At 57.9% G+C, this 22,185-nt stretch overlaps 1 protein-coding gene across 3 annotated transcripts in view; it reads left to right on the top strand.

Moving 5' to 3' along the window:
* The window catches only part of WWP2 (WW domain containing E3 ubiquitin protein ligase 2), a 32,178-nt gene extending 10,796 nt beyond the window's left edge, over positions 1-21,382 (top strand). For 2 of the 3 annotated variants that reach the window (XM_021408164.1, XM_021408166.1), the window contains exons 7-24: positions 3,195-3,334; positions 5,416-5,629; positions 9,356-9,445; positions 11,053-11,227; positions 12,928-12,982; positions 14,273-14,354; positions 14,570-14,698; positions 14,949-15,027; positions 15,130-15,201; positions 15,297-15,385; positions 16,438-16,597; positions 17,281-17,414; positions 17,495-17,635; positions 18,062-18,182; positions 18,488-18,592; positions 18,683-18,779; positions 19,804-19,876; positions 20,078-21,382. In XM_021408164.1, coding sequence (XP_021263839.1) covers positions 3,195-3,334; positions 5,416-5,629; positions 9,356-9,445; positions 11,053-11,227; positions 12,928-12,982; positions 14,273-14,354; positions 14,570-14,698; positions 14,949-15,027; positions 15,130-15,201; positions 15,297-15,385; positions 16,438-16,597; positions 17,281-17,414; positions 17,495-17,635; positions 18,062-18,182; positions 18,488-18,592; positions 18,683-18,779; positions 19,804-19,876; positions 20,078-20,177 — 2,056 coding nt within the window. In that variant the 3' untranslated portion in view covers positions 20,178-21,382. Of the gene's footprint in view, positions 1-3,194; positions 3,335-5,415; positions 5,630-9,355; positions 9,446-11,052; positions 11,228-12,927; positions 12,983-14,272; positions 14,355-14,569; positions 14,699-14,948; positions 15,028-15,129; positions 15,202-15,296; positions 15,386-16,437; positions 16,598-17,280; positions 17,415-17,494; positions 17,636-18,061; positions 18,183-18,487; positions 18,593-18,682; positions 18,780-19,803; positions 19,877-20,061 lie in introns of all 3 variants that reach the window. The other variant, XM_021408165.1, reaches the window with a different exon arrangement.

The raw sequence follows: 22,185 nt of genomic DNA on the forward strand, positions 1-22,185 counted from the left end.
TTAACACTTATTTATATTTCCACAGTGTGGCAGTGGCCCAGCAGCCCATACAGATATTCTGGTTAAAGTGTGCCTGTAGTTAGGAGCCCGCACCCTGCATGATAAGGGGCTCCATGTGTCCTGCAGGCTCCAAGTGTAGGAGCATGGCAAGGAGCTCTGTGCTTGGAGCTCCTCTGCTCCTTTTTATCTGCCAGGTGCATACAAGAGAGGAGTGAAGGGGAGAAATGTTTTTAGCTCTAAAAAGTGACCCCATCCTTCAGTACAGTGCTTGTTTGAGGCAGGGGAGTGGTGACACATTGCTGACCGCAGTCTGTGCCCTGTTGCTGCTCTTCTTGGTTCCCTCTGTCTGGGTGTTAACTCCATCTCAGAGATGAGATGGAGCTGTGTCCTGGCAAGAGCTGCTCTTTGCAACCGCTCAGCAATGCTCAGTTGGTGCTGGAAAGCCTGGAACAGAAGAACTGGTTGGGATGTTCAACCTGGAGACTGGGTGCTTCACATTCCCCATTGCTTTCTGCCTGAGCAGTTTCTGCTCTTGGTGTCCTCCTGACCTGTGAGCATGCGAGATGAGCATACTGAGTCCTGGCTGGTACTTCTGAAAGGACCTTCAGAGACCTTCCAGCTGTGGCAGCCTGCAGTTTGAGAAGCTTTATCACTAGTTTTGCTTCATTGCGGGCTCACCTTGAATGTAGAGTTGTCCTGAACAATTCAACGTTTTGGTGTAGCACTGCTGTATGGGGCAATGCGTGGATGTATGTACCCAGCACAGAGGCAGCTGCCTTCCCCAGGTCCTTTGCACATGGGAATGCTGTTTGATGTTAGCTCTGTTTATATGCAGAGCAGTGTTTATTTTCATGGGCTTGGTGATGGATGCTGGCAAACTTGCTCACAGGCAGGATGGAAAGAAAAGTTTCATTCTTTGCTCGTCAACTATTTCTACACTGTCCCCCCAAGGGAAACTGCTTGCTCAGGGCTTCTCTTTCTTCTCCTGAGCAAATGTCATCTTGGGATTTGCTGCTAATCTTGGTGACGGGGTGTGAAATTCCACAGCCCTCTCCATGAAGAGAAAACAGCCCAGAGGCCCCCGGCTGAGGTTTGGTGCCATGGGTGCCCAGAGGGTTGCCACAGTCCCCATTTGTTTTGTGGGGGCCAAAGGGACCCCTCCTGCCAGCAGGGAATGGAGCAGTCTGCTCTGGGTTCGGGCTGGTGGGCTGAGTTCTGTCGGGTGCTGCCCTCTGACTTTGCTGTCACCTGTAGTAAACAGTGCAGACCCCAGTGATTCCTTTGGTATATTGTGTGTTACTTTCACTCTCTGATCACATCCAAAGCCCAGAGCTTAGCTGGTGTTGGGCATGAGCAGCCCTGAGGACGAGCAGCACCTCTGGCTCCATGAGCCCCATTCTCCTGGTGAGAGCCCCATTCTCTGGCTGCTCCGCAAAGCAGGCTGCTGGATAACAAGGATAAACTGAGCTGGGATCACAGATTTGGGGTTTCAGAGCCAAGCACCAGCGCTGCTGGCTGGTGTGGGATGATGGGTGCTCTTCCAGGTGCTGGTGCCTGTACTGTCCCCATTCCCAGCACCACACATGATGTGGAGCATGGTGGCTGCCTTCTCCCCATATCTCTCAGGGACAGGTAGAATTCCTCTCCAGCTGCTACTTGCCGTATTGTGTCCTGGATGAGACTGACTGGCACTACCATGGCTCCTGGCATCCTGTGCTTGGGTCATGGGGACAGAATCCATTCCTGCATTTCATACCTGGGCTGGAGGTGAGCATGGGTGATGCACCCTGCTCTGCATGCCTTGCATCGCTGTGGCCCAGGGTGGCTGATGGGAGGGGATGGTGGGGCTTGTGCTCACCACCAGGGCAGGGGGCTGTCCCTGCCTGCTCCTTCCCAGTGGCACTGCTGCCTGTTCCCATCTGTGCGCTGCTGTTTTTTCCCCCATTCCTATTTTAAGAGTTTGTTCCCAGTCTAGCCTCTGTCACGTGGCTTTACTGGGTTTGTTTCCATGCATCTATTAAAAGACAATGCCCAGATGGGAGCAGTCGTAGGAGGGCTGGGCTGGGCGGCCCGCGGGCTAATTCAGGCCTGATAACCCTGTGTGGCCAGCTGGCAGCAGGGAAACATCCTGTTTTGGTTGCTAAAAACTGCGGGCAGCTCTTAGCTCATCTGCAGCGAGAAGGGTAAGGACAGGATCCATCCATCCATTGCTTCAACTAAGGGAGTGGAGATCTGGGTCCTGCAGCCCGGCCGGCTGCTGAGCTGCTTTCTGCCTTCCCGTGTCTCTTCCCGGCCCCAGCCCTTCCTCTGCCTGGCATCTCTACGAGCCGCTCCCCAAGGAGCATGGGGAGGATCCAAGGGCTTGCTGGAGCTGGCGTGGGTGGCATGAACGATGCTGTGCCCTGCCCTTGCCAAGCTGCTGTCCCCTCCCAGCTTGGCACGGCCCTGGGAAGTGGGGACAGTTTGCAGGTTTTGCCCTTTTAAGGGGAGAAGTTGGATGGAGCAAAGCAAGCCCTAATCCCTGCGTCCTGGTGCTGCGGCTGTGAGCACTGTGCTGCTCTGGGCAGGGGTGGCCCTGCTCTGCCTGTGCTCCCTGGGCCTTGAGGTGGGGAAAGAGGATCTTCCCAGTGGTGCAGAGCTCTTGCTGCCCCAAATTACAGAGTGAGAACCAAGGGGTCTGTGTCAGAGTGTTCCTTTGGCCAGCAGTTCTCTCACTTTGATGTTTGTGCACGATGCGGTGCCCTGCTGTTGGACGTTCCCCTTCCCCTTCCTGAGCATCCCTGTGAGAAGTTGGGCTCTGGATGTGGTGGTTTCAGTGCTGCCTTTCCCGGCTGTTCTCTCTGGGCAGCATAGGCAGGAGCCTGCAGCTTCCCCACCTGCCTCTGCGCAGGGCTTGTGGCTCCTGGGGGTGTTTCCATGGGGGTCTCCTGGGGCAGAAGGCAGCAGTGTGTGATCACCCTTGGGCATGCAGGCAAGGGCTGCACTGAGAGTTCTCCCCCGTGGGCTCTGACACTGGGGGTGGGATGCCAAGACCTGTGTGTGGGTTTGGAGAGCTGAGGTTCAGGGCAGGTATGTGCTGCTATGTCCCAGCAGGCCACAGATGTCTGTGCTTGGAGAGCAGCAGCACGGTGTCGGGGCGAGCAGGCTCTCTCCCAGGCCCAGCTGTGCCTCACCTCCTGTTTCTTTCCCTGCAGGACGCACCGCCTCGCTGCCGGGGCCTCTAGGCAGGGTGCGGGCAGTGGGGAGCAAAGTCCTAGCGCACGGAGCCGGCACCGGCAGCCACCCAAGAGCTCGACACCCACCAGCATGGCCAACGGCACCGCCAGCAGCACCGGTGAGCGTGGCGGGGGGCTCTGCTGCTGCTACAGGTGTGGGGTGGGCAGAGCTGGGGGTGCGGTCTGAGGGGGAAAGGAGTTTTCTGCTGTGATAAAGGGATTTCTTCTCTGCAAAGGGACTGTTGGTTTCACTTTGATAAGCTGGGCAGTTCCTTAGGACCTGTTCTGCCTCTCTGGAGTGATTTCTGTGGCTCCTCTCTGAGAGGGCACAAACCTGCATCTCAGAAGGACGCTCAGCCTTTCGCCAGCAATACCTTCTGGAAGAGTTTTCCTTGTCTTTTCATGGGCTTGTCCACAAAGCCATGAATACCCCATGGAGCGGGGACTGGACCTGGTGAGTGTGCGCCTACAAAGCCATAAGCAGCTCACCGGCTTTTCTCTGCTGGTGCGCTGGAGCTGCCCAGCAGTGCAGGAAGCCTGCAGCAGCCCTGGGATGTGATGGCAGGATAGTGCCCGGCACTGTGGGCTTAGCAGAGGTCCCATGTCCCACATCCTGGGCGAGTACATGATGCAGTGCTGTAGGGTGTGAGGTGGCAGCAGAGTGACACCACTACCACAGGCATTTCCTACTCCCCTGCACTGTTATTTTGCAGCCAGTTCTGTCCTTTCTTTTGCTTTTGTCAGAGACCCAAAAGAAAAGCAGCATGCTTAGTTTTGGATAGAAGGAAATGTTTGGTTCAACCCAGGAGGACTTTTTTTCTTTCTTTTTTTTTTTTTTTTAATTTCATTGGAAAAACCTGGAGCACTGTAATTTCAATTTTGCCAAAATCCATTTTGGGAGGCAGGTGGGGGTGCAGCAGGCTGCACTAGGGCGCAGCAGTTCAGCCCTCAGTCCCAGCCTGCCCCGGTGCTGCACAGTGCCACTGCCTGCCCAGCCCCTGCCCCCCTGGGACGCACCCGCAGGCACAGTGCTGTTGCTGGGCTCTGCTTGCTTCACATTACGTTGTGCTGGCCCAGCCCCAGCCTTCCCGTGGCTTTATGGCTGTGCTGTCCTTGTTGCTGTTTATCGCTCAGCAGCGTGCCAGCCAGGGTGTTACACCTCGGGATGGGAGGTGCTGGCTGGGGGTGGTGCTGGGCGCTGTGTCATGCTCAGCATGCCTCCAGAAGCCTTCCTCTTCCTCCCAGCTCAGTACATTCTGTTGACATTAGCGCGTGCAGTTTGGGAGCAGACGGCTGCAAGAACTTCCCAGTTACGTTTGTTGCCCATAGCTGTAATTTCATCCGAGAAGGAAAGGAAGATACTGTATGGCATGATTTCTCCATGGTGTAGCTTAGCTCCAGCCCTACTCCTCCCGAAGTCCTTATCAGTGGACTTTGGATCATCTTTTCCCCTGTTCTGTCCGGGACTGAGATCAATGCAATTTCAGTGCAGTCACCTGAGTCAGGTTCCCTCAGAACACTGGCACAGCGTGTTTGAAGCTCCTCAAACCTCTTCCCGAGGCTTGCCAGCAGTAAACACCTGACTAATGTGAGGTGTTTGCTACAAAACTTGGGCTTACAGCTTTTTACATTTCTTAACTCTGACTTGTGGAGCTCTATCTGCATCCTTTTTTTTTTAAGTTTGTTTTTAATTCTTTCATTTCACTGTGGCAAAAGTTATCCTATGCTGTGCTGTCGAACCCTGTTTTTTGGCTAGCTGATAAGTATTCATCAAACAAATTTCCTTTCATTCTTTTGGTCTGTGTTTTTCCTCCTGATCAATTTTCATTGCAGTTTTCCCTTGCACTTTCCCTTCCCCTCTCCACAAACTCAGTGGAACCAGCACTGCTCAGCTCCCAGCAGCGCCTGTTGTGGGGATGCTGTGAGGCAGCCCCTGAGCTCCTTGCTTCTGGCCTCCATGTCAGGCCCACAGCACGTCTGCAGGCAGCAGGAGGGATACTGAGCACAAACGCAGTTGTGTCTGCTTTTATCTTAACAGGAAAGATGGAGGGGCTTGGCAGGACCTGGCCTGGCCGCTGGGGTCCTGGGACCGGCTGCTCTCCATCACCACCACCACCACCGTGGTTGTGGGGCTGCCCAGGAGCGGTGGAGCAGTCAGTGCTGTTCTTGGTGCTAACAGCTCTGCCCTCTGCCTTCCCAGTGAATGGCGATGCAGTGGGAGCTGCGGACATGGAAGAGGAAAGGCCAGCTGCGGGGACTGCCACGCTGGCTGCGGCGACGTCGAGCGCAGCTGATGGCTCTGTCGCTGCATCTGCCCTTCCTGCCCTGCCTGGCTCTGCAGAAGCCGAGGAGGCAGCACCCAGCACCCCGCAGGCACGGACAGCGCTGCAGGCCCAGGACTCTCTGCCTCCTGGGTAAGCAGCTCGGCCTCCTCCTGCTCGAGGCTCTTGTTCCCCTGATGGGGCAGCGTGGCTGAGTGCCCCAGGAGGACTCGGGGAGGGAGGCACAGCCCTGGAAGCAGCGTGGGAGCTGCTGGGGCACTGCTCTGTGCTGGAAGAGGGGTTGTTGGAGGGCTGGAGCCATGCAATGGGGCTCAGCAGCGATGACCTTCCTGCTCAGCAGAGCACAGGACATGGGAGGCCCTGCAAGGGGCCGTGAGCACAGCCTGGGAAGGGAGCCTAGAACAGAGAAGGGGTACTGCTGGGGTACTGCAGAAGCATCCAGGAAGACCTGCTGTCTCTGTCTGGTTCTGCTGAATGGGGATCTGTGCCTCCCATCCCTGACACAGCTTGTCCTGTCCAGCCAGAACTGGGTCTGTCTGTGTTGCTGGACTCCTCCCTCCTCCTTTGGGCCAGGACTCTGATCTGTATCCATTGTGGAGCCCTGGGGAAATGAATGGTGAATCGCATCTCCACCGTAGGTGGCCTCCCAAGGCTGGTGCCTGGAGCAGCAAAGTCCTCAGAGCTCCTGGGGCTTCTCAAGGAGTCAGTGGGAAGAAAATAGGAGAGGGAGTGTGGATCTGCAGGGAGCTCCTTCTAAAAGGGAAGCACGGACATTGAAGAGTGGAACATTACAGAAATACCATGGAGGCATCTGCCACTGTGGGGAGCTGGGCGGGATCCTCCTGCAGCTTGTAGGTCTAGTGCTACTGTGGGACGAGCAGGGAGGTGAGCAGCCCCGTGTGCATCAATGTTTGGGGGTAGGCAGAGCCTCTCCTGGGTCCTGGGCTATTCTGGCATTACTGAGAGAGAGGGAGAGAATCATCCTTGGGAAGGTGAAGCCCAGTCCCGTGCTGTGCCAGCCCTGTGGTGCCATGGGAATGCCTGGGACTGGGGCTCCTCTCTGGCTGCTCTGTGTCTTGCTGGCTGCTGGGAAGGAGTGGGACTGGGGCTGGGGGCAAGCTGAGCCCCATCCTCCACCTTTCCTATACCCTTGCTCTGGACTGCAAATGCAGAGCAGTGCAGAGGGGTTGCAGCGCCTCATATTCATATGAAGGGAGCTGTTTATTTTCCTCTGGCTAAGCTGATGCCTGGAAGGTCAGGGCCTCACTGATGTGTCAGTCACAGGTAATTAGGGTTAACGGCTCAGTGTGCCTTTATGCGGGTGTGTGAGGGTTACTGTTCTCCAGCCTGGGCGCTTCCTGTTTCCAGGCAGCTGGAAAAGTCCAGGGCTCTGAAAAAGGTCTTTATTCCAACCCATGCCCCTTCCTGCGCTTACCGGGCAAACGGGAGCTCTCCTCCCCACCTCTGCCTGCCTGAGGTGCAGAGATATCGATGCTCCTCCCCCAGGGTGTGGGGGGCCTTCATTTTCCTTCCCTCCTTCTTCTGACCATAGGGTTTGTAGTGGGAGAGAAGAACAGCAGCATCTTGCATGCATTGTCTGAGCTGTAGTGGCTGCTGCGCTCCTCAGGTGGGGATCTGAGTGTTGAGGTGTTCCCAGGTGATGGAGAGTGGAGCACCGCATCTGGCCAGGCTGTGAGCCCTGCGTGAAGGCAGCTGGAGGCTGCTGCCTCTGCTAAGCAGGGATTGCAGAAACGTCTGTGGCCCTGAGATGGTCAAAGTGAGCTCCGGGGGATCTCTGGAGACCCGATGTGGGGAAGCTGCCTCTGGCTGGCTCACTGCACCGGGGGATTGCTATGATTCGTGGTTTGGGGCCCAGCATGGGATGAGGATGCAGCTGGCTTGCAGGAGACAGCGAAGCCTCGGGTAGGAGGGATGCAGACCAAACTGGGCTGTTTTGGCACTGCGCAGTCCTCACCAGCCCTGGCAATCGCTAAGTCCCCTGCAGAGCTGCTGGGAGCCGTTGTGTCACTGTGCCTAAGAAGCCACCAGAAGGCTGCCGGTTCCCTGGGCTCCTCTGAGCGTCCCCTTCTATCCAGGGAACAGGGAGAGTGCTCACACTGTGCAGGGCAGGAGCAGCTCTGAGCCCATTCCTCCCCGCTGGCTGGGCTGCACGCGGGGCGCCAGCACGCTGGGTTCACGTGGGGATCTGTAGCTCTTTGTGGCCCAGAGAGCTCTCTCTGAACATCTGCACCAGATGTGCTGAGCACAAGGGCAGCTCACATACAACCAGCGGTCTGTTTGGGGCTGGAGGGTGCTGGAAGGTGTCCTGAATCGTTCCAGCCCCAGCTGTGCGTGGAGCCCTCCCTCACCCCTGGCTGCTGAGAAGCGGCTGTGCTGTGGGAGCAGCCCAAAGCCTCAGTGTGGGGCCCTGGCCCTCCTGCGTGGGTGCCCATGGGACAGCAGGGCCATGAGAGCCACTGGCCCCGCATCTGGTTCCTATCAGCAGCGATCCCACGCGGGGACAGGCGCTCGCTGCCGTTCTGCGCACACAGCCCCGTCTGCTCACACAAAGAGCTGCATTATGTGCCTGGCAGCAGGCGCGCTGCTGTGGTTTCTTACATAAGGAAGGTGTTCTGTTTGGACTGCAGGACTGCCCTGCAGCCACCTCTCCCACAGCGGTGCAGGCACACATGGTGCTCGCTGGGGCTGAGAGCTCCCAGCCCTTCTCAGAGTGGTGGCACAGCTGTGCCACGCACAGACCTGTGGTCATGGTGCGTGTGGCTCCAGGCTTATGTCTTACCCTGGGGGCTTGGGGAAAACAAGGGTGCTGCAGACGATGGGGGCTGGTGCTTGGAGCACCTTCGCAGAGTGCTGCGTGGCCGTGCCAGCCCATGTCATTTCAGCTGCCAGCACAACAGAAGTGAGTAGGTTAATTTCCTGGGGCTTCTAGTGATGATTAATTGAGGCTGAAGATTGAATTGGGAGGGAGACCTGTGGGAGCAGAAGCGTGGCAGGAGAACACTTGATCTGTCAGTAGCTGCGTGCTGCAGAGTAAGAGCTGACAAAGCGTGGTGCTGCACAGAGGCTCCGTGTTTGCCAAAGCGTAAACTTCCATGAATGAATGAATGGAGGTGAGGAACGGCCGCAGTGCTGCACAGGATTGGGCCACCCCACGGCACTGGGTTCCGTGGGGGACTGCGTCCCCATGGTGTCCAGCAGCAGTGGGGCTGCCGGGAAAACACAGCCCCAGCCCAAACTTGAAGGTTCTCCTTTAAAGATATATGAGAAAAAAACAAACAAAGACAGATGGGACATAAAGCTGCACCTGAGTGAAGTATTACACTGACCTACTTTCTGCAGGAAGTCAGGGATCTATGCTCCCAGTGATGCCTGTCATCAGCACACAGCCTGCTGCAGCACCTCTGCCCTGCTCTGTATCCAGCAAGCCAAAGAGCTGCTGTGTGGACCTGCTGTCATACTTTGCTTTAAGGAAAGCTTAAACTTCTGTAGCTAAGCAGTGTGAGGAGGCAGGTTACTAACCCACCAGATGCAACCCTCTGTAATAAGTTGATGGTTAATTACTCATGGCCCACTGGTCCCTGGGGTGCCCATACGGGCTAACATGTTGTCTGGGTAGTGCTGGGTCCCTGATACTCGTTCCAGCTGAGCCCTTCTGCATAGCCCTGGGTTAGCACAGGTTCTTCCATGTCTCCTGCTGGAGTTGCTCTGCCCAATGCTGGAGCTGTGCAGGGCAGGCATGGAGAGCAGTGGGCTGTGGTTGCTGCCAGGCTTTGGGCTCTGCCCTGCTGGGGTTTGGGCTCACTGCCTGCCCGTACCAATTGTGATTGTTTCTTTCAGGTGGGAGCAGCGGGAGCTGCCAAATGGTAGAGTCTACTATGTAGACCACAACAACAAGACCACCACGTGGGAACGGCCGCTCCCGCCAGGGTAAGGGGCTTGGGGCAGGCATGTGGCATGGTGAGGTGGGATGAGGTGGGAGGGCTGAGCTCTGGGTGGGCACACACAGACACACACCATATGCCCCAAGCCTGGAGCTGGACCGCATCTGCTCAGAGGGGCCTCTGTTCTCACTGCCCTGGTGTCTGCTTGTTCTCACACAGTGCTGCACAGCTCCGCAAAACCTGCAGGAAGATCTTTGCAGAACTTATATTTGGGGGGAGGTCATCCTTTCGTTTGCAGGATTACACAGTCCTCACGTCACGCAGGCTGTGTGTAGCCCTCAGGGTCCATGCATTTTCCAGAAGCTTGTTGAGTTCTCACCTCCTCTCTGTGCCCCAGAAACAGAGAAGTCAGTGCAGCCAAGCTGCTGTTCTCTGGGCTGGGTTAGCTCACGGCTGGAAGGAGCTCAGTGCTTCACAGCCAGCGTAGCGGCGAGCGTGAAATACAAAACCGGTCCTGGGAGCTCCAGGTCCCGGTGCTCACACGCTGCCCTCAGCTGAGCTATTATTGCTGCAGCCCTCCCTGATGCTTGCTGGTCCTCCAACAGCTTAAAATCTGCCTGGTGTTTAGGGGGAGTCTGTTCTCAGGAAAGAGACAGGTTTGGGAGGGCCCCAGGTGTGCTCCTTCCCTCCTATCCTAGAATCACAGAGTCACAGCACGGTTGGGTTGGAAGGGACCTCACAGCCCTCAGTCCTACCTCGTTCTGTGGGCTCAGTGCCCCCACCAGCTCAGGCTGCCCAGAGCCCTATCCGTGGCCTTGGACACCTCCAGGGATGGGCACCCACAGCTCTCTCGGCAGCTTGTGCCAGTGCAGGTGTTTGCTTGATGCCTTGCCTCTGCCAGGTGCCAGCCTTCCAGGGGGCATGTGTACTGCATCTCAGTCGTGGTGCCCAGCAGCTCTGCCTTAGCTCACTTTGAGCAGAGCTGCCCCAGGTCCCAGTAGGCTTCGGTATGCCCTCATGATGGGGCTCACCTTGTGCTGAGGAACCCTTCCAGCATGAACTTAGTTGAGCTGGAGCTGGGAGTGGAGCCCTTGTGTTGGAGGGCAGTGCTTAATCTTGGGAGAGGAGCCAGAGAGCAAGTGTGGGAGGTCAGCCTGTGCTGTCAGTGTGAGAGGAGAAATCAGTCCCCAGAGGAGACCGCAGCGCTCAGTGTTCCTCCCTTGGAGGCTGCTTTTCTCACCTGTGTTTCTGGAGGGTGCTGATCCCATGGAGAGTTTCTGAGCCCCTGTGCCTTCACACAGCATTAGCACTGAGTAGTTGTGAAGTGTGTGAGCTGAGCATGAGGTGCAACCTGTTTCTGTGCTGGTTGTCACCGCTGTCTTTTGCTGCTGCAGTGCTCTCAGTGGGGGTGTGCCAGACTCCCCGTCACCTGAACTGAAGGGCTGTTCAGCAACATGGTGCCATGCGCTGGGGCTCTGAGCAGCAGCAGAAGGGCTGCTGGAGGAGGTGGGGCGGTGGTGTGCTCACCAGTAGAATGTGGAATCCCTTAGAGAAGGGGGCACCCAGCCCTAAAAGCACTGAAACAGGGCTGCAAGTGCCCAGGGAGCCTTTTTCCCAATGACAGGTGGTGACATCTTCCTGTGGTGTTTCCAGGTGGGAAAAGCGTGTGGACCCCAGAGGCCGCTATTACTACGTGGACCATAACACCCGCACCACCACGTGGCAGCGCCCCACAGCCGAGTACGTCCGCAACTACGAGCAGTGGCAGTCCCAGCGCAGCCAGCTGCAGGGAGCCATGCAGCAGTTCAGCCAAAGATTCCTGTACCAGGTGAGAGCCGGGGGCTAGGAGGCAGCAGCTGCGTGCCCGGGGTGCCCATGGCGTGGGCATTGCTGCCTGCACAGCTGGGCAGTCCCTCCAGGCCCTATGGAGGGAGCCGCACTTCCATGGCCCCGTGCTCTCGGCGTGCAGCGGGCAGGGGCAGAGGAGGGGGCTCCTGCTGAGGCTCGGCTGTGAGCCTGCCGCTGGCTTCCCCGCCAGGCGCCTTTGGAGCCGCTCCAGCGCTGCGCGACTCGCTCTGGCTGGGCTCTGTGAAGTGCAGAGGGAGGGACTCACGCTCCAAATTTAGCCTGATAAAACGATTGTACTTCTCATTTTGAGCTTTCTCCTGCCAACAGCGATGGCTCCTGCTCTGCCTCCCTCCCCACTGGGACTCTGTGCTTCGCTTTGCCCTCCTGGCGGTGCAGAGCCTTCTCAGGGCTGTGCTGCAGCAGGGTTCCTCCGCAGCACGCTGCGTGGGAGCGGCACCGTGTGCATTGAGGGGTCTCAGGCACAGGGCCGTTCTCGGGGGCTGTGGGTCGTAGAGCTGCTGACTGCCAGCTCCCCGGGGCCCTGCACTGAGCTCTTGCCTCTCCACCCTGTTTGTTTGAATTGGTTATTTTTAAGTCACAGTGAGGTGACAGCCCTCGATGTGCCTCGGCTGCTTCTCTGGGCAGGGAGCGAGGGAGCTACTAGCAGTGCACCGTGCTGTGCCAGGGCCTCTCCTGTACTCATCCTGGTGCAAGGGGAGAAGCCAAGAGATGTGGGCTGCCCCAGTGCACCCCAGGGCGCTGGGCTGGCCCCTGGGAACCAGCACCCATTCTGGATGGGCAGGGGACCCCAACACCCCCAGTTGTGGCTGTGCCCCGTCCCCATGGAGGTGTGGGGGTGGGGTGCCGACCCCTCTCTTGAGGCTGGGCTTCAAGAGGCGCGATGAAAAGGCCTTATTTATAACAACGCGTTTCTTACTGAACCCTGAAGTCATCTCCAGACCCTTTCTGCCCTGAATCGCCGGCTGCCGGGCCTGTGCCTCCGTCCCTGGAGCTGTGGGCTAACGCAAACCAGGGCGCAGTGCCCGGGGCACCCCCCAGTTCAGGCTGGGTGAGGCCGCCCGCCCGGCACAAGAAAGGTGCTTTGTGCAGCCCCGACCTGCCGGGGGGGGCCGGGAGCCGCCTGTCTGCGCAGCCATGAATGTGCCCTCAGTGCGAGCGCATCCCGGCCTGCGCGCTGCCCGGGAGGAGGGGGGCGCGGGCCCCGCCAGGAAGCGCTGGGCGTGGACAGGGCTTGTGGGAATGATTTCATTGGAAAGGCCTGCGATATTTTTTCCCTCTTGTGTGTGGTTCTTGGAGGAGGCTGGAGGTGTATCTGCTGGGGAGAGCCACTCGGGCCAGCGGGAGCCGAGCGGCCGTGCACATCTGGAGCTGCGACGCGGTCCTGCTGCTCTCCGCGCTGCCCCCCAGCCGCTGTTTAGGTTGTGCTTTTTTTCCCCCTTTTTTTTTTTTTAACACCCCCTGAGTGTGCAAGTGTTTTGTTTTGTTGGTTTTTTTTTATTATAATTTTTTTTTTTTTTTTTTTTTAGTACTTTAGGATCTGTGGGCCAATGGGAGGCGAGTGGGAAACAGGGCTGTGGGCTCCCCTCCATCTGCGCCCCGCTGCTCTCGCCTGTCCTGGCCCTGCTTTTTATTTTGTGTTTTGCCCTCTCTCGTCTCTAGCCGTCTGGCGCCCCGTCCGACAATGATCCTCTCGGCCCCCTTCCTCCTGGCTGGGGTAAGTACAGAGCCTCTCATCTGCCTGCGCCCTGCCCTGTCCCGCCCGGGTGCTTTTGAGATGCTCTGTGCATCTGTGTGTCCGTCCCGTGTCAGCGTGTGCCCCATCTGTGGACGCAGTGCTCCCCGTGCTCTGCTGTATGCGGGGCTGTCTGCCCATGGTTAGCTCCATCTCTGATTTGAAATCCAGCTTTTTTCCCATTTTTTTCTGCCTTTTTTCTCTTTTCCTGGAGAAGTTCCCAGCTCTCTCTCTCTCAGCTACTGAATGTAGAAGTGTTTGTGGTTGTTCTTTGGACTGGGGCAGAGAACAGGGATCCAACTCTTCACTCAGCCCGAGCCCTCGAGCTCTGCCTGCTGCCACGCAGTGCCCCTGGGGTGCCCTACCCCCAGGCACAGCAGGCTGGCAGTCCTGTCCCCATGTCCCAAGTGCTGCTGTTGTCCTTGTGCCACATCCAGAGCATGGGGGAACCTCAGTGTACCTGAGCTGGGGAGGGTGGCGAGGGTCTGGTGACATGAAGGTGGCACTAATGGGAGCTGCGGGATGCTGAGGGGTGCCGGGATGTTTTAAAGGACCCAGTGCCATTTGCAGAGTGCAGAGGGCCCCTCTCCTGAGGGGGGCATCCCTGCGGGAGTGTGGGCTGGATTGTGAGGGGATGCCCTGCTCCTGTGTCTGCACCTGGGCAGATGGATGGGGTCCCTGGGGCAGCCAGAGCCAAGAGCAGAAGTTCTGAAGCACCCCATCACCATGCCTGGTGCGTCTGCAGGGCTGAGGACAGGAATGTCCCGTCGCCATGTCCCCTCCCACAGCCTGAGAGCGAGCAGGGGGAACAGGGAGGGGACATAGAGTGCGTGCAGAGCGTCCCTCGCAGCATGGAGTGGGGGCACACGTGGTGATGGGGACACAGCAAGCAGAGCAGGCACAGAGCTCTGGGCAGCAGTGGTGCTGGTGTGAGCAGTGTGTTTGTTTTACGGCTGTGTGCAACAGAGAGGGGTGTGTGTGTGTGCATGTGCAGGCACGGTTCTCCGTTCATCCGTGGGGTCATGCCCCCAGCAGGGTGCCCCTGGAGGCCCTGGAGAACTGGGCCTTCCCCAGAGGCACTGCAGCTTCTGTGCATGGAAAAAAAGTAATTTTTAAAATAATTATTTTATTTGTAATTATGCCTTTTCCAAATGCACTGTGGTAGTGCAGGTGGAGAGGGGGGATCTGAGAAGCACTGGGAAGGGAGGGCTGTTCCTGGGACACTGGTGCCCGCAGCGCTCCAGCTATCGCTTTCCCTCTGTTTCCTCCTAGAGAAGAGACAGGACAACGCGCGGGTGTATTACGTGAACCACAACACGCGGACCACGCAGTGGGAAGACCCTCGCACGCAGGGGTAGGAGCCCATGGGAAGAGCAAGGATGATGCTTGTGGTGGGGCTCCAAGCACTGAAACGTGGTAGTGAGGGTGCTGAGCCCCACAGGATGGGGAGCCAGAAGGGAAAACATGGTGCTGGAGGTGCAAAAGTCCAAGGCAGTCTCCAGGGGCAGCGACACGAAGCAGGGAGAGAGCCCCCAGGTGGCAGCGTGGTGACCCCATCTCTGCCTGCAGGATGATCCAGGAGCCACCCCTGCCACCTGGATGGGAGATGAAGTACACCAATGAGGGCGTGCGCTACTTTGTGGACCACAACACGCGCACCACCACCTTCAAGGACCCACGGCCAGGATTTGAGTCTGGGTATGTGCTTGGAGCTGTGGCTCGGGTCGGTCGTTCACAGCTCATCTGCGTGCATGGTCACAGTGCAGGGTGGGCGAAGTGGGGCTTTGTGGCAGGGACGCTGAGCATTGGGTGTAGGTGAGTGTAGGGCCTTGTGTTGGCTCTGATGGAGGAGAGCTCTCTGCATGCAGTGGGGGTCAGTTCCCACCCGTGGGCATGGCAGCATGTGCCGGAGCCGTGCTCTGAGCCCAGTTTGGTGCTGCTTTTGTAGGAGCAAGCAGGGTGGATCACCAGGTGCGTATGACCGGAGCTTTCGCTGGAAGTACCACCAGTTCCGCTTCCTCTGCCACGTGAGTAATGCGGTTGAAGGCTGCTGGGGGTGCTCGTGGGTGGGCTGGTGATGCGGGGCTGCCATGCCAACCCACACACGGCCTCGTGTCTGTGCCTTGCAGTCAAATGCCTTGCCCAGCCATGTGAAGATCAGCGTTTCCCGACAGACTCTCTTTGAAGACTCCTTCCAGCAGGTGAGGGGGTGCACGGCCGGCAGAGCCCTGGGGAGCACGAGGCTGTCCCCCTTTGAGTGTCCCATGGTGACGTGCTCTTTGCCTCCCCCCCGTAGATCATGAACATGAAGCCCTATGACCTGCGGCGCCGCCTCTACATCATCATGCGCGGTGAGGAGGGCCTGGACTATGGCGGCATTGCCAGGTGAGCGTGGGGCCACATGCCTGCTGTGGGGTGGGGTGAGCCCCCCATGGCATGGGGCCTTCTGGTAGCAGGGCTCAGGGTTCCTGGTCCTCCTGCAGTGCCTGCTTGGGCAGAGGAGGTGAGAAAAGTGTGAGTTTTGGGAAGGCATTGCACTCCCTGATCCTTTGTGCAGTGAGGACTGGGGGCATAGCTGGGCTCTCCAACGGCCCTCAGTGCAGAGTGGCCACCAGTGATGGGCTGAGCTGCCTCCTCTCCCTGCAGCCTGTCCTGCAGACAGATGCTGGTGTTTCTTGGGATGGTCAGTGTGGGCCAGGGCAAATGTACTGCCAGCTTCCACCATCTACCCGGTGGATGGTGCTGCATGGCACTGAGATGCGCCTCCAGCTGGAGGCACTGTCCGTTGTCCCCGTGTTCCCCGGCCAGCTTGCCTTGGGTGTCAGGCTCAGTGGTGGGCTTGCACTGCCTCTGCTGCCCCAGAACGCGTGCTGCAGTGTGCTCCCCACCTCCTCCTTCCCAGTGATGCTGCTGCCAACTGTGGGCAGGGCTCCTGCTGCCTGCATCTCTCTGTGTCCTGCCAGTGGTTTTACCCTATGGTAGGTTACGTCATGCTGTTCTACCACAGGGTAGAACCACGGACAGGATGCCGGGGCTGCCTCTGCGTCTGAGGACTGCCGGCGGCGGGGGAGCAGAGTGAGGGCTGCGCCTGTTCTGCACTGCTTGAAGTGGGAAATTGGGGCAGGGGGAGGTTGTGGAGGAGGATAGCTGGTGCTTGTGGGCACTGTGTGCATGGGCACGGGCATGTGTGCACATGTTTGACGGCCTGGATTCATGCAGCTAGATTTCTCTTACTGATGTCTCCAAAGGCACTTTGCGGCTGGGTCTTGGGCTGCCTGATACTCACACCAGGGCTCAGTGCTTGCCCTGCACCCCGAGTAGCCGGGCACTGACTGTGCTCCAGGGACTTGGGCCTGTCCCCTCTGCTGGGATGAAGCCTCCCCTGGCAGCCCCAGGTGCTGATGTCTGCTCACCACTGTCCCCTTCCTCTCGCCCAGGGAGTGGTTCTTCCTCCTGTCCCACGAGGTGCTCAACCCCATGTACTGCCTCTTTGAGTATGCCGGCAAGAACAACTACTGCCTGCAGATCAACCCCGCCTCCTCCATCAACCCTGACCACCTCACCTACTTCCGCTTCATCGGCCGCTTCATTGCCATGGTAAGAGCCTGGGGCCAGGGAGCTCTGCTCGGCAGGATCGCCGCCACTGAGCACCTTCTTGCTCAGTGTGTGCCCGCAGGAATGTGGCCGTGGCAGCATGAGGTGACGCATCGAAGGGCTGGGGCTGGCCGTGAGGCTGGGGTCCCAGTTTGCTGGGGCTGTGCTTCCAAGCCGTTGGCTGCCACCCCGGTGCTATCAACTCTGCAGCTCCGGGGCTGTTTTTAGCCCCAGCAGTGTGAGGTTTTCCAGCTGCCCCTGCCCCACTCCTCCTGTTGTTCTCACCCTCCCCAGGGCCTGGTGGGCGCGGGGCTGCAGTGGTCCTGGATGGGGCAGGGTCTGCCCAAAGTGCTGCGCCCTGCCCAGGTCCCCCTGCCCTGCCCCGCGCTTTGCAGGATCCCAATAAAACTCCAGACTATTACTCACCGCTGGGCTGTTCTAGACAAGCGTCTGCATTATTTTTGGCTGCCTTTGCCTTGGGGCTCCTGGAAGCCAGGGATTCAGGGAAGCCACGGCAGAGCTCTGTTTAAACAAGTGCTCTTAATAGAGCTGTGAGGGGAGAAGGAGATGCAGTGGAATTCATGGTGGGGAGGGGAAGGGGTTGTGAGTTCCATGCTGTGTTTCCAGCCCTGGTCTGCAGGGAGCGCGTCCTGGTCCCCCTAACCCCCCGTCTCCACGCCCTGTAGGCTCTGTACCATGGGAAGTTCATTGACACCGGCTTCACGCTGCCCTTCTACAAGAGGATGCTGAACAAGCGGCCCACGCTGAAGGACCTGGAATCCATCGACCCAGAGTTCTACAACTCCATCATCTGGACCAAGTGAGTGCCTCATGCCCCGGGGCTGTGCGGGGGCGGCGGAGCTCCCCCTGTGGCCTGTCATGTCCTGGTGCCCTCTGCAGGGAGAACAGCCTGGAGGAGTGTGGCCTGGAGCTCTACTTCATCCAGGACATGGAGATCCTGGGCAAGGTGACCACCCATGAGCTAAAGGAGGGCGGCGAGAGCATCCGGGTGACAGAGGAGAACAAGGAGGAGTACATCATGTGAGTCCAGTCCTGATGCCTCATTGGGCACCTGGCTTTGGGGCAGTGCTGGGTTGGAGCACGGGGCCGGGGACGTGGCCACTCCTTGGCTACGTGGCTTTGACAAGTCCGGGCTGGCGCTGTGCTGCACTGCGGTCTGGCTGCCTGTGGTCTGGGTGGCTGCCAGGGCTCTCAGGGAAGAGGAGAGGGGAGAGAGGGTGCAACTCCTCGCCTCGTCCCACGCTGCTTGCCAGCCTGTACATTGCGGGGCTGCTGGGGCCACCGTGGTGCTACTGGCAGTCATCTGATGGCGACTGCTCCATACTCAGAGCCTTCTGCTGCTTGTGGGCTGGGAAGCAGTGGGAGGGAATCGTGGAATCATGAAGGCTGAAAAAGATGGTGAGGAGGGCCCCAGTGCCATCCATGGACCCCTGTCTGCCTTCACAGGCTGCTGACAGACTGGAGGTTCACACGGGGTGTGGAGGAGCAAACCAAGGCATTCCTGGACGGCTTCAACGAAGTGGTGCCACTCGAGTGGCTGCGGTACTTTGATGAGAAGGAGCTGGAGGTGAGCGGGGCCTGCCCCAGGCAGGTCTGGTGATGGCATTGCGATGCCCATGGAGTGCGTGGGCTCTGCTCAGCCCCTGGCCTCTGATTTCACCCATCAGCTCAGAGGTGTGCCCACTCGAGGCAGCAGCGGCTGCAGGGCCGCATGTTGGGTCTCTTGGTGACAACTTCTCATCAGAGGCGAGGAATTCCCTTGTACACCTCTGTTGTTCAAGCTTGTGCCTTACACAGCCCCAAAGGAGTCAGTGCTGTGAAGTGTGGGCATGGGGCTGTATTGCCGTCCCCCTGACTGTCCTCTGTCTGCAGCTGATGCTGTGCGGCATGCAGGAGATTGACATGAATGATTGGCAGAAGAACACCATCTACCGGCACTACACCAAGAACAGCAAACAGATCCAGTGGTTCTGGCAGGTGAGCCCCAGAGCCTTCATGTGCCATGCTCAGGGCCGGGCACTGCCCGAGGCCGTTTGGTGATGGGGATCCTCTTCCCTGTGCTTGCAGGTGGTGAAGGAGATGGACAATGAGAAGAGGATCCGCCTGCTGCAGTTTGTGACTGGGACGTGCCGCCTGCCTGTCGGGGGCTTCGCGGAGCTCATCGGTGTGTGGCCACCCTAAGGTTGGGCAGGGAGGGAGACAGTGGCCATAGCTGGCTCTGGTCACTATGGCCAGGTGTTCACGTTCCCATTGCAGTGATGCAGCTGCAATGACATCTGAGTGAGGCAGTGCGCTTGGTTAGTGCTGTACTGAAGACAAATTCCTTGGCCATGAGCTGTGCCACTGGAGTTAACTTTGTCAGCTCAGTTTGTAATCTCATTTTGAATGAGATTTGAGTGTTTTTTGAACGTCTTTACAGTAAGGGTGACAGAGCACCAGAACAGATTGCTCAGAGAGGTTGTAGAGTCTCCTTCTGTGGAGATATTCAAGACCCGTCTGGATGCCTACCTTGAGTGACCTATTCTAGGGAACCTGCTTTAGCAGGGGAGTTGGACTTGGTGATCTCTTGAGGTCCCTTCCAACCCCTGCAATTCTATGATTCTGCTTTTTATTTAATTTTTTGTGCTATGAAACCCCTTTTCTGGAAAACCATAGTGTGGCATTACTCTATGCCTGCCCTTTAATTTGCTGCTTTTAGGGGCCCATAGCAGCCTGTCCACTGTTTTCCTGGAACTGATGTGTACCAGCTAACTTAACCCATTCAGTTATCCTTACTGCCATATCAGCCTTTTTCCATCCCCCTGAAGCCTGCCCAGGGTTAACCATTTGTTAAAAGCAGCCTCAGTGACTCAGACCTCCTGAGCCAGGTCCCTGGCAGCGTGTGGGCAGACTGCTCAGTCCTGTAACTCTGCAGGTGTGCATTTCAGCGCTTGCAGCTGAGCCACCTGGCTTGCACTCTGCGCTGCGTCACTGCATGCTCTGGGAAACACTGTGTTCTGCTTTTCCTTTGGATGCACATCCTCTCTGTAAAAGGCTCAGAACAGGCTCTGGGTACAGCTCTGGGTGTTTGTGCCCCCACGTGCTGTAGGTTTGTAGGGCTGAGGCAGTCTGCTGGCTGTAGGGCCTGGTCAGAGTTCTTTTCCACCTCCTGATCATGTAATGAGATCTGCTCTGCTTGTCATTTACAGGCAGCAATGGGCCTCAGAAATTCTGCATCGATAAAGTTGGCAAAGAGACGTGGCTGCCTCGGAGCCATACATGGTGAGTGGCTGCTGTGTGGGGCACACGGGGACAGCTGCTGGTGTCCCTGTGGGGCTACATGGGGCCCTGGCTCTCCGTATACCCTCCTTCCATGGGACAGAGCTGCCAAGGGGGGACCCATGGGAGGGGACCCTGCGGTGGGGAGCAGGGCAGCAGCAGCACTGGGCTCCCTGCTCTGCTCACAGCGCCCTATCTCACCAGCTTTAACCGCTTGGATCTGCCTCCCTACAAGAGCTACGAACAGCTGAAGGAGAAGCTGCTGTATGCCATTGAGGAGACAGAAGGCTTTGGCCAGGAGTGATGGAGCCCTGCTGCTCTCCCAGCGGCTCCAGTGGTGCCTGCAGCACTGCTGCCTGCAGGATGGTGCGAGCAGTGCGGACTCTCTTCTCTTGTTCCTGTGCAAGGTCTGCACACACAGCCCTGGGGAAGCATCCACGCGTTTCTCCCAACCCAAACTGAAGTTGGGATGGGGAGGTGGGGGCAAAAGCCCGGCCCTGCTCAGCCTGGGACTGAGGAAGGGCCAAGCCCAGCCTTGGGCACGCAGTGTGCACCACAGCTCCCGTCCCCTTGCTGGACACTGGGGGACATGGGTCCTGCATGGGGCTGTGGGCTGCGCTCCCTGTCCTAGAGGCTGCTCCGTGTTCATGGGGTTGTCCGTGCTTGGAGAGGGGCGGGAAACCGCTGTGCACCTGGAAATGGATGTGAGCAGCTTCTGCCTGATGCGCTGAAGCCAAACCCCAGTGTTCTCTGCAGTTTGTTTTGCCCCTCTCCCTGTAGCAGTACCCAGCCCTTCCCCCTGTGGCACAGAGCCACTGATGTTCCCCAGCCCTGACTTAAGGAGCCAGGCTGGGGCTTTTCCCAGACTTAGTTAAGTGAGATCTGGTTTAGGTGTAGGCTGTCCCCCCTCTCATTTTTTCAGCCTTCCTGTGGCGTTTCCGAAGATACAGTGAGGATGAGAAGTGGCTCTTGAGCTGACTCAGGTGCTCATAAAGATATGTGTTTGGGCCCTATCTTGCTCCCAGCAAAGTACCAGGGTACCTACAGTGGGGGCTGCAGGGTGCAGGCAGGGCTGGGCCTGGCACCGTGCTCCACCTTGCTGCTGTGTTTTGAGTTGCCAGTGTGCAGTGCAGGCCTGTGCTGCTTAGTATTTAAAGCAAGCGCTGGGAGCTGGTGCTCTGCAGCTTGTGCGAGGCTCAACCACCCCCATCCTGGAGCAGCCCTCACCCTCTGTGCTGTGCCAGGAGCTTCTAGAGCTGTGATAAGGGCAGGATCAGGCCCTGCCCATGGTCCTGTTGTACCCGGGGTGAAGGGCCGTGGTGTCCCAGCTGTGGCTCTAGGACAGGGCCTCAGTGAGCAAGCATTGGTGTGTGTATATCTGTACATAAATGAAACCATGGATACAAAGCTCTGCAATAGCTTCTGACCAGTAACTGGAGCGTTTTGTACTGCACCATCCTGCCTCAGTGATGCCGATTTCTTGTGCAATAAAAGACAAGCAGCTGCCGCGGTGCGTGTCCCTGGCTGGTGTCACAGTGCAGGGACAGCCCCCTGCTCTGCCTGGGGATGGGGCTGGAGGTTTGGGTACAGGATCTGAGTAATGCTGCTCCGGGGGCTACATGGGGTACTCTCCATGCCCCTGTTTCAGGAGCATGGGGGGGGCTGTGCTTGGAGCTGGCCCCGAGGTTCGTTTCCATACATGCATACATCTGTTCTGTTCTGTTTTTCTGTGCACACACGGAGGTGCCTTCCTTGTGTCGGGGGTCTGGCTGGGCACAGTGCCTGCCTGCCTCCCTCAGCCTGTAATCATGCTTAGTTAAAAATGGCTCTGGGATGGTTGGCTGGCAATGGTGCTGTGGCTGTGTGCCCACAGCTGGGTGCCATGATGAACACCTCCCCTGTAATTAGTGGGCTGCAACCAGGGCGGGAGGGGTGGGCATGACTGGCACCAGTACAGCAGCACCACCCTCATGGGAATGTGGTGCCACTGGGGCTTGGATGATGTCATGCTGTGTGGTGCTTGGGCACAGTGCTGACAGCTGTGAGGCAGCAATGGAAGTCAGGCACATGAGAACAGCATCCCTGGGAATTGTAGCTTTTGGTTAAAAAAAAAAAATAAAATCCAACACAACAGAACTGAATAAGCCTGCTATTCATACCACCAGGGGCCAGCCAGCATCCTGTAATTTTGTCATCACTTTGCTTTTCAGCAGCTCTTGCGACGGGTTATTATTTCTTTAATAGACTATACTTGAGCTGCACTGTGGGAAATTGCTGCCAGTATGGCACAGCCCACCCCCAGAAATTCATTT

This window comes from Numida meleagris, chromosome 10 (genome assembly GCF_002078875.1).
Source record: "Numida meleagris isolate 19003 breed g44 Domestic line chromosome 10, NumMel1.0, whole genome shotgun sequence".
Classification (NCBI taxonomy): Eukaryota; Metazoa; Chordata; class Aves; order Galliformes; family Numididae; genus Numida; species Numida meleagris.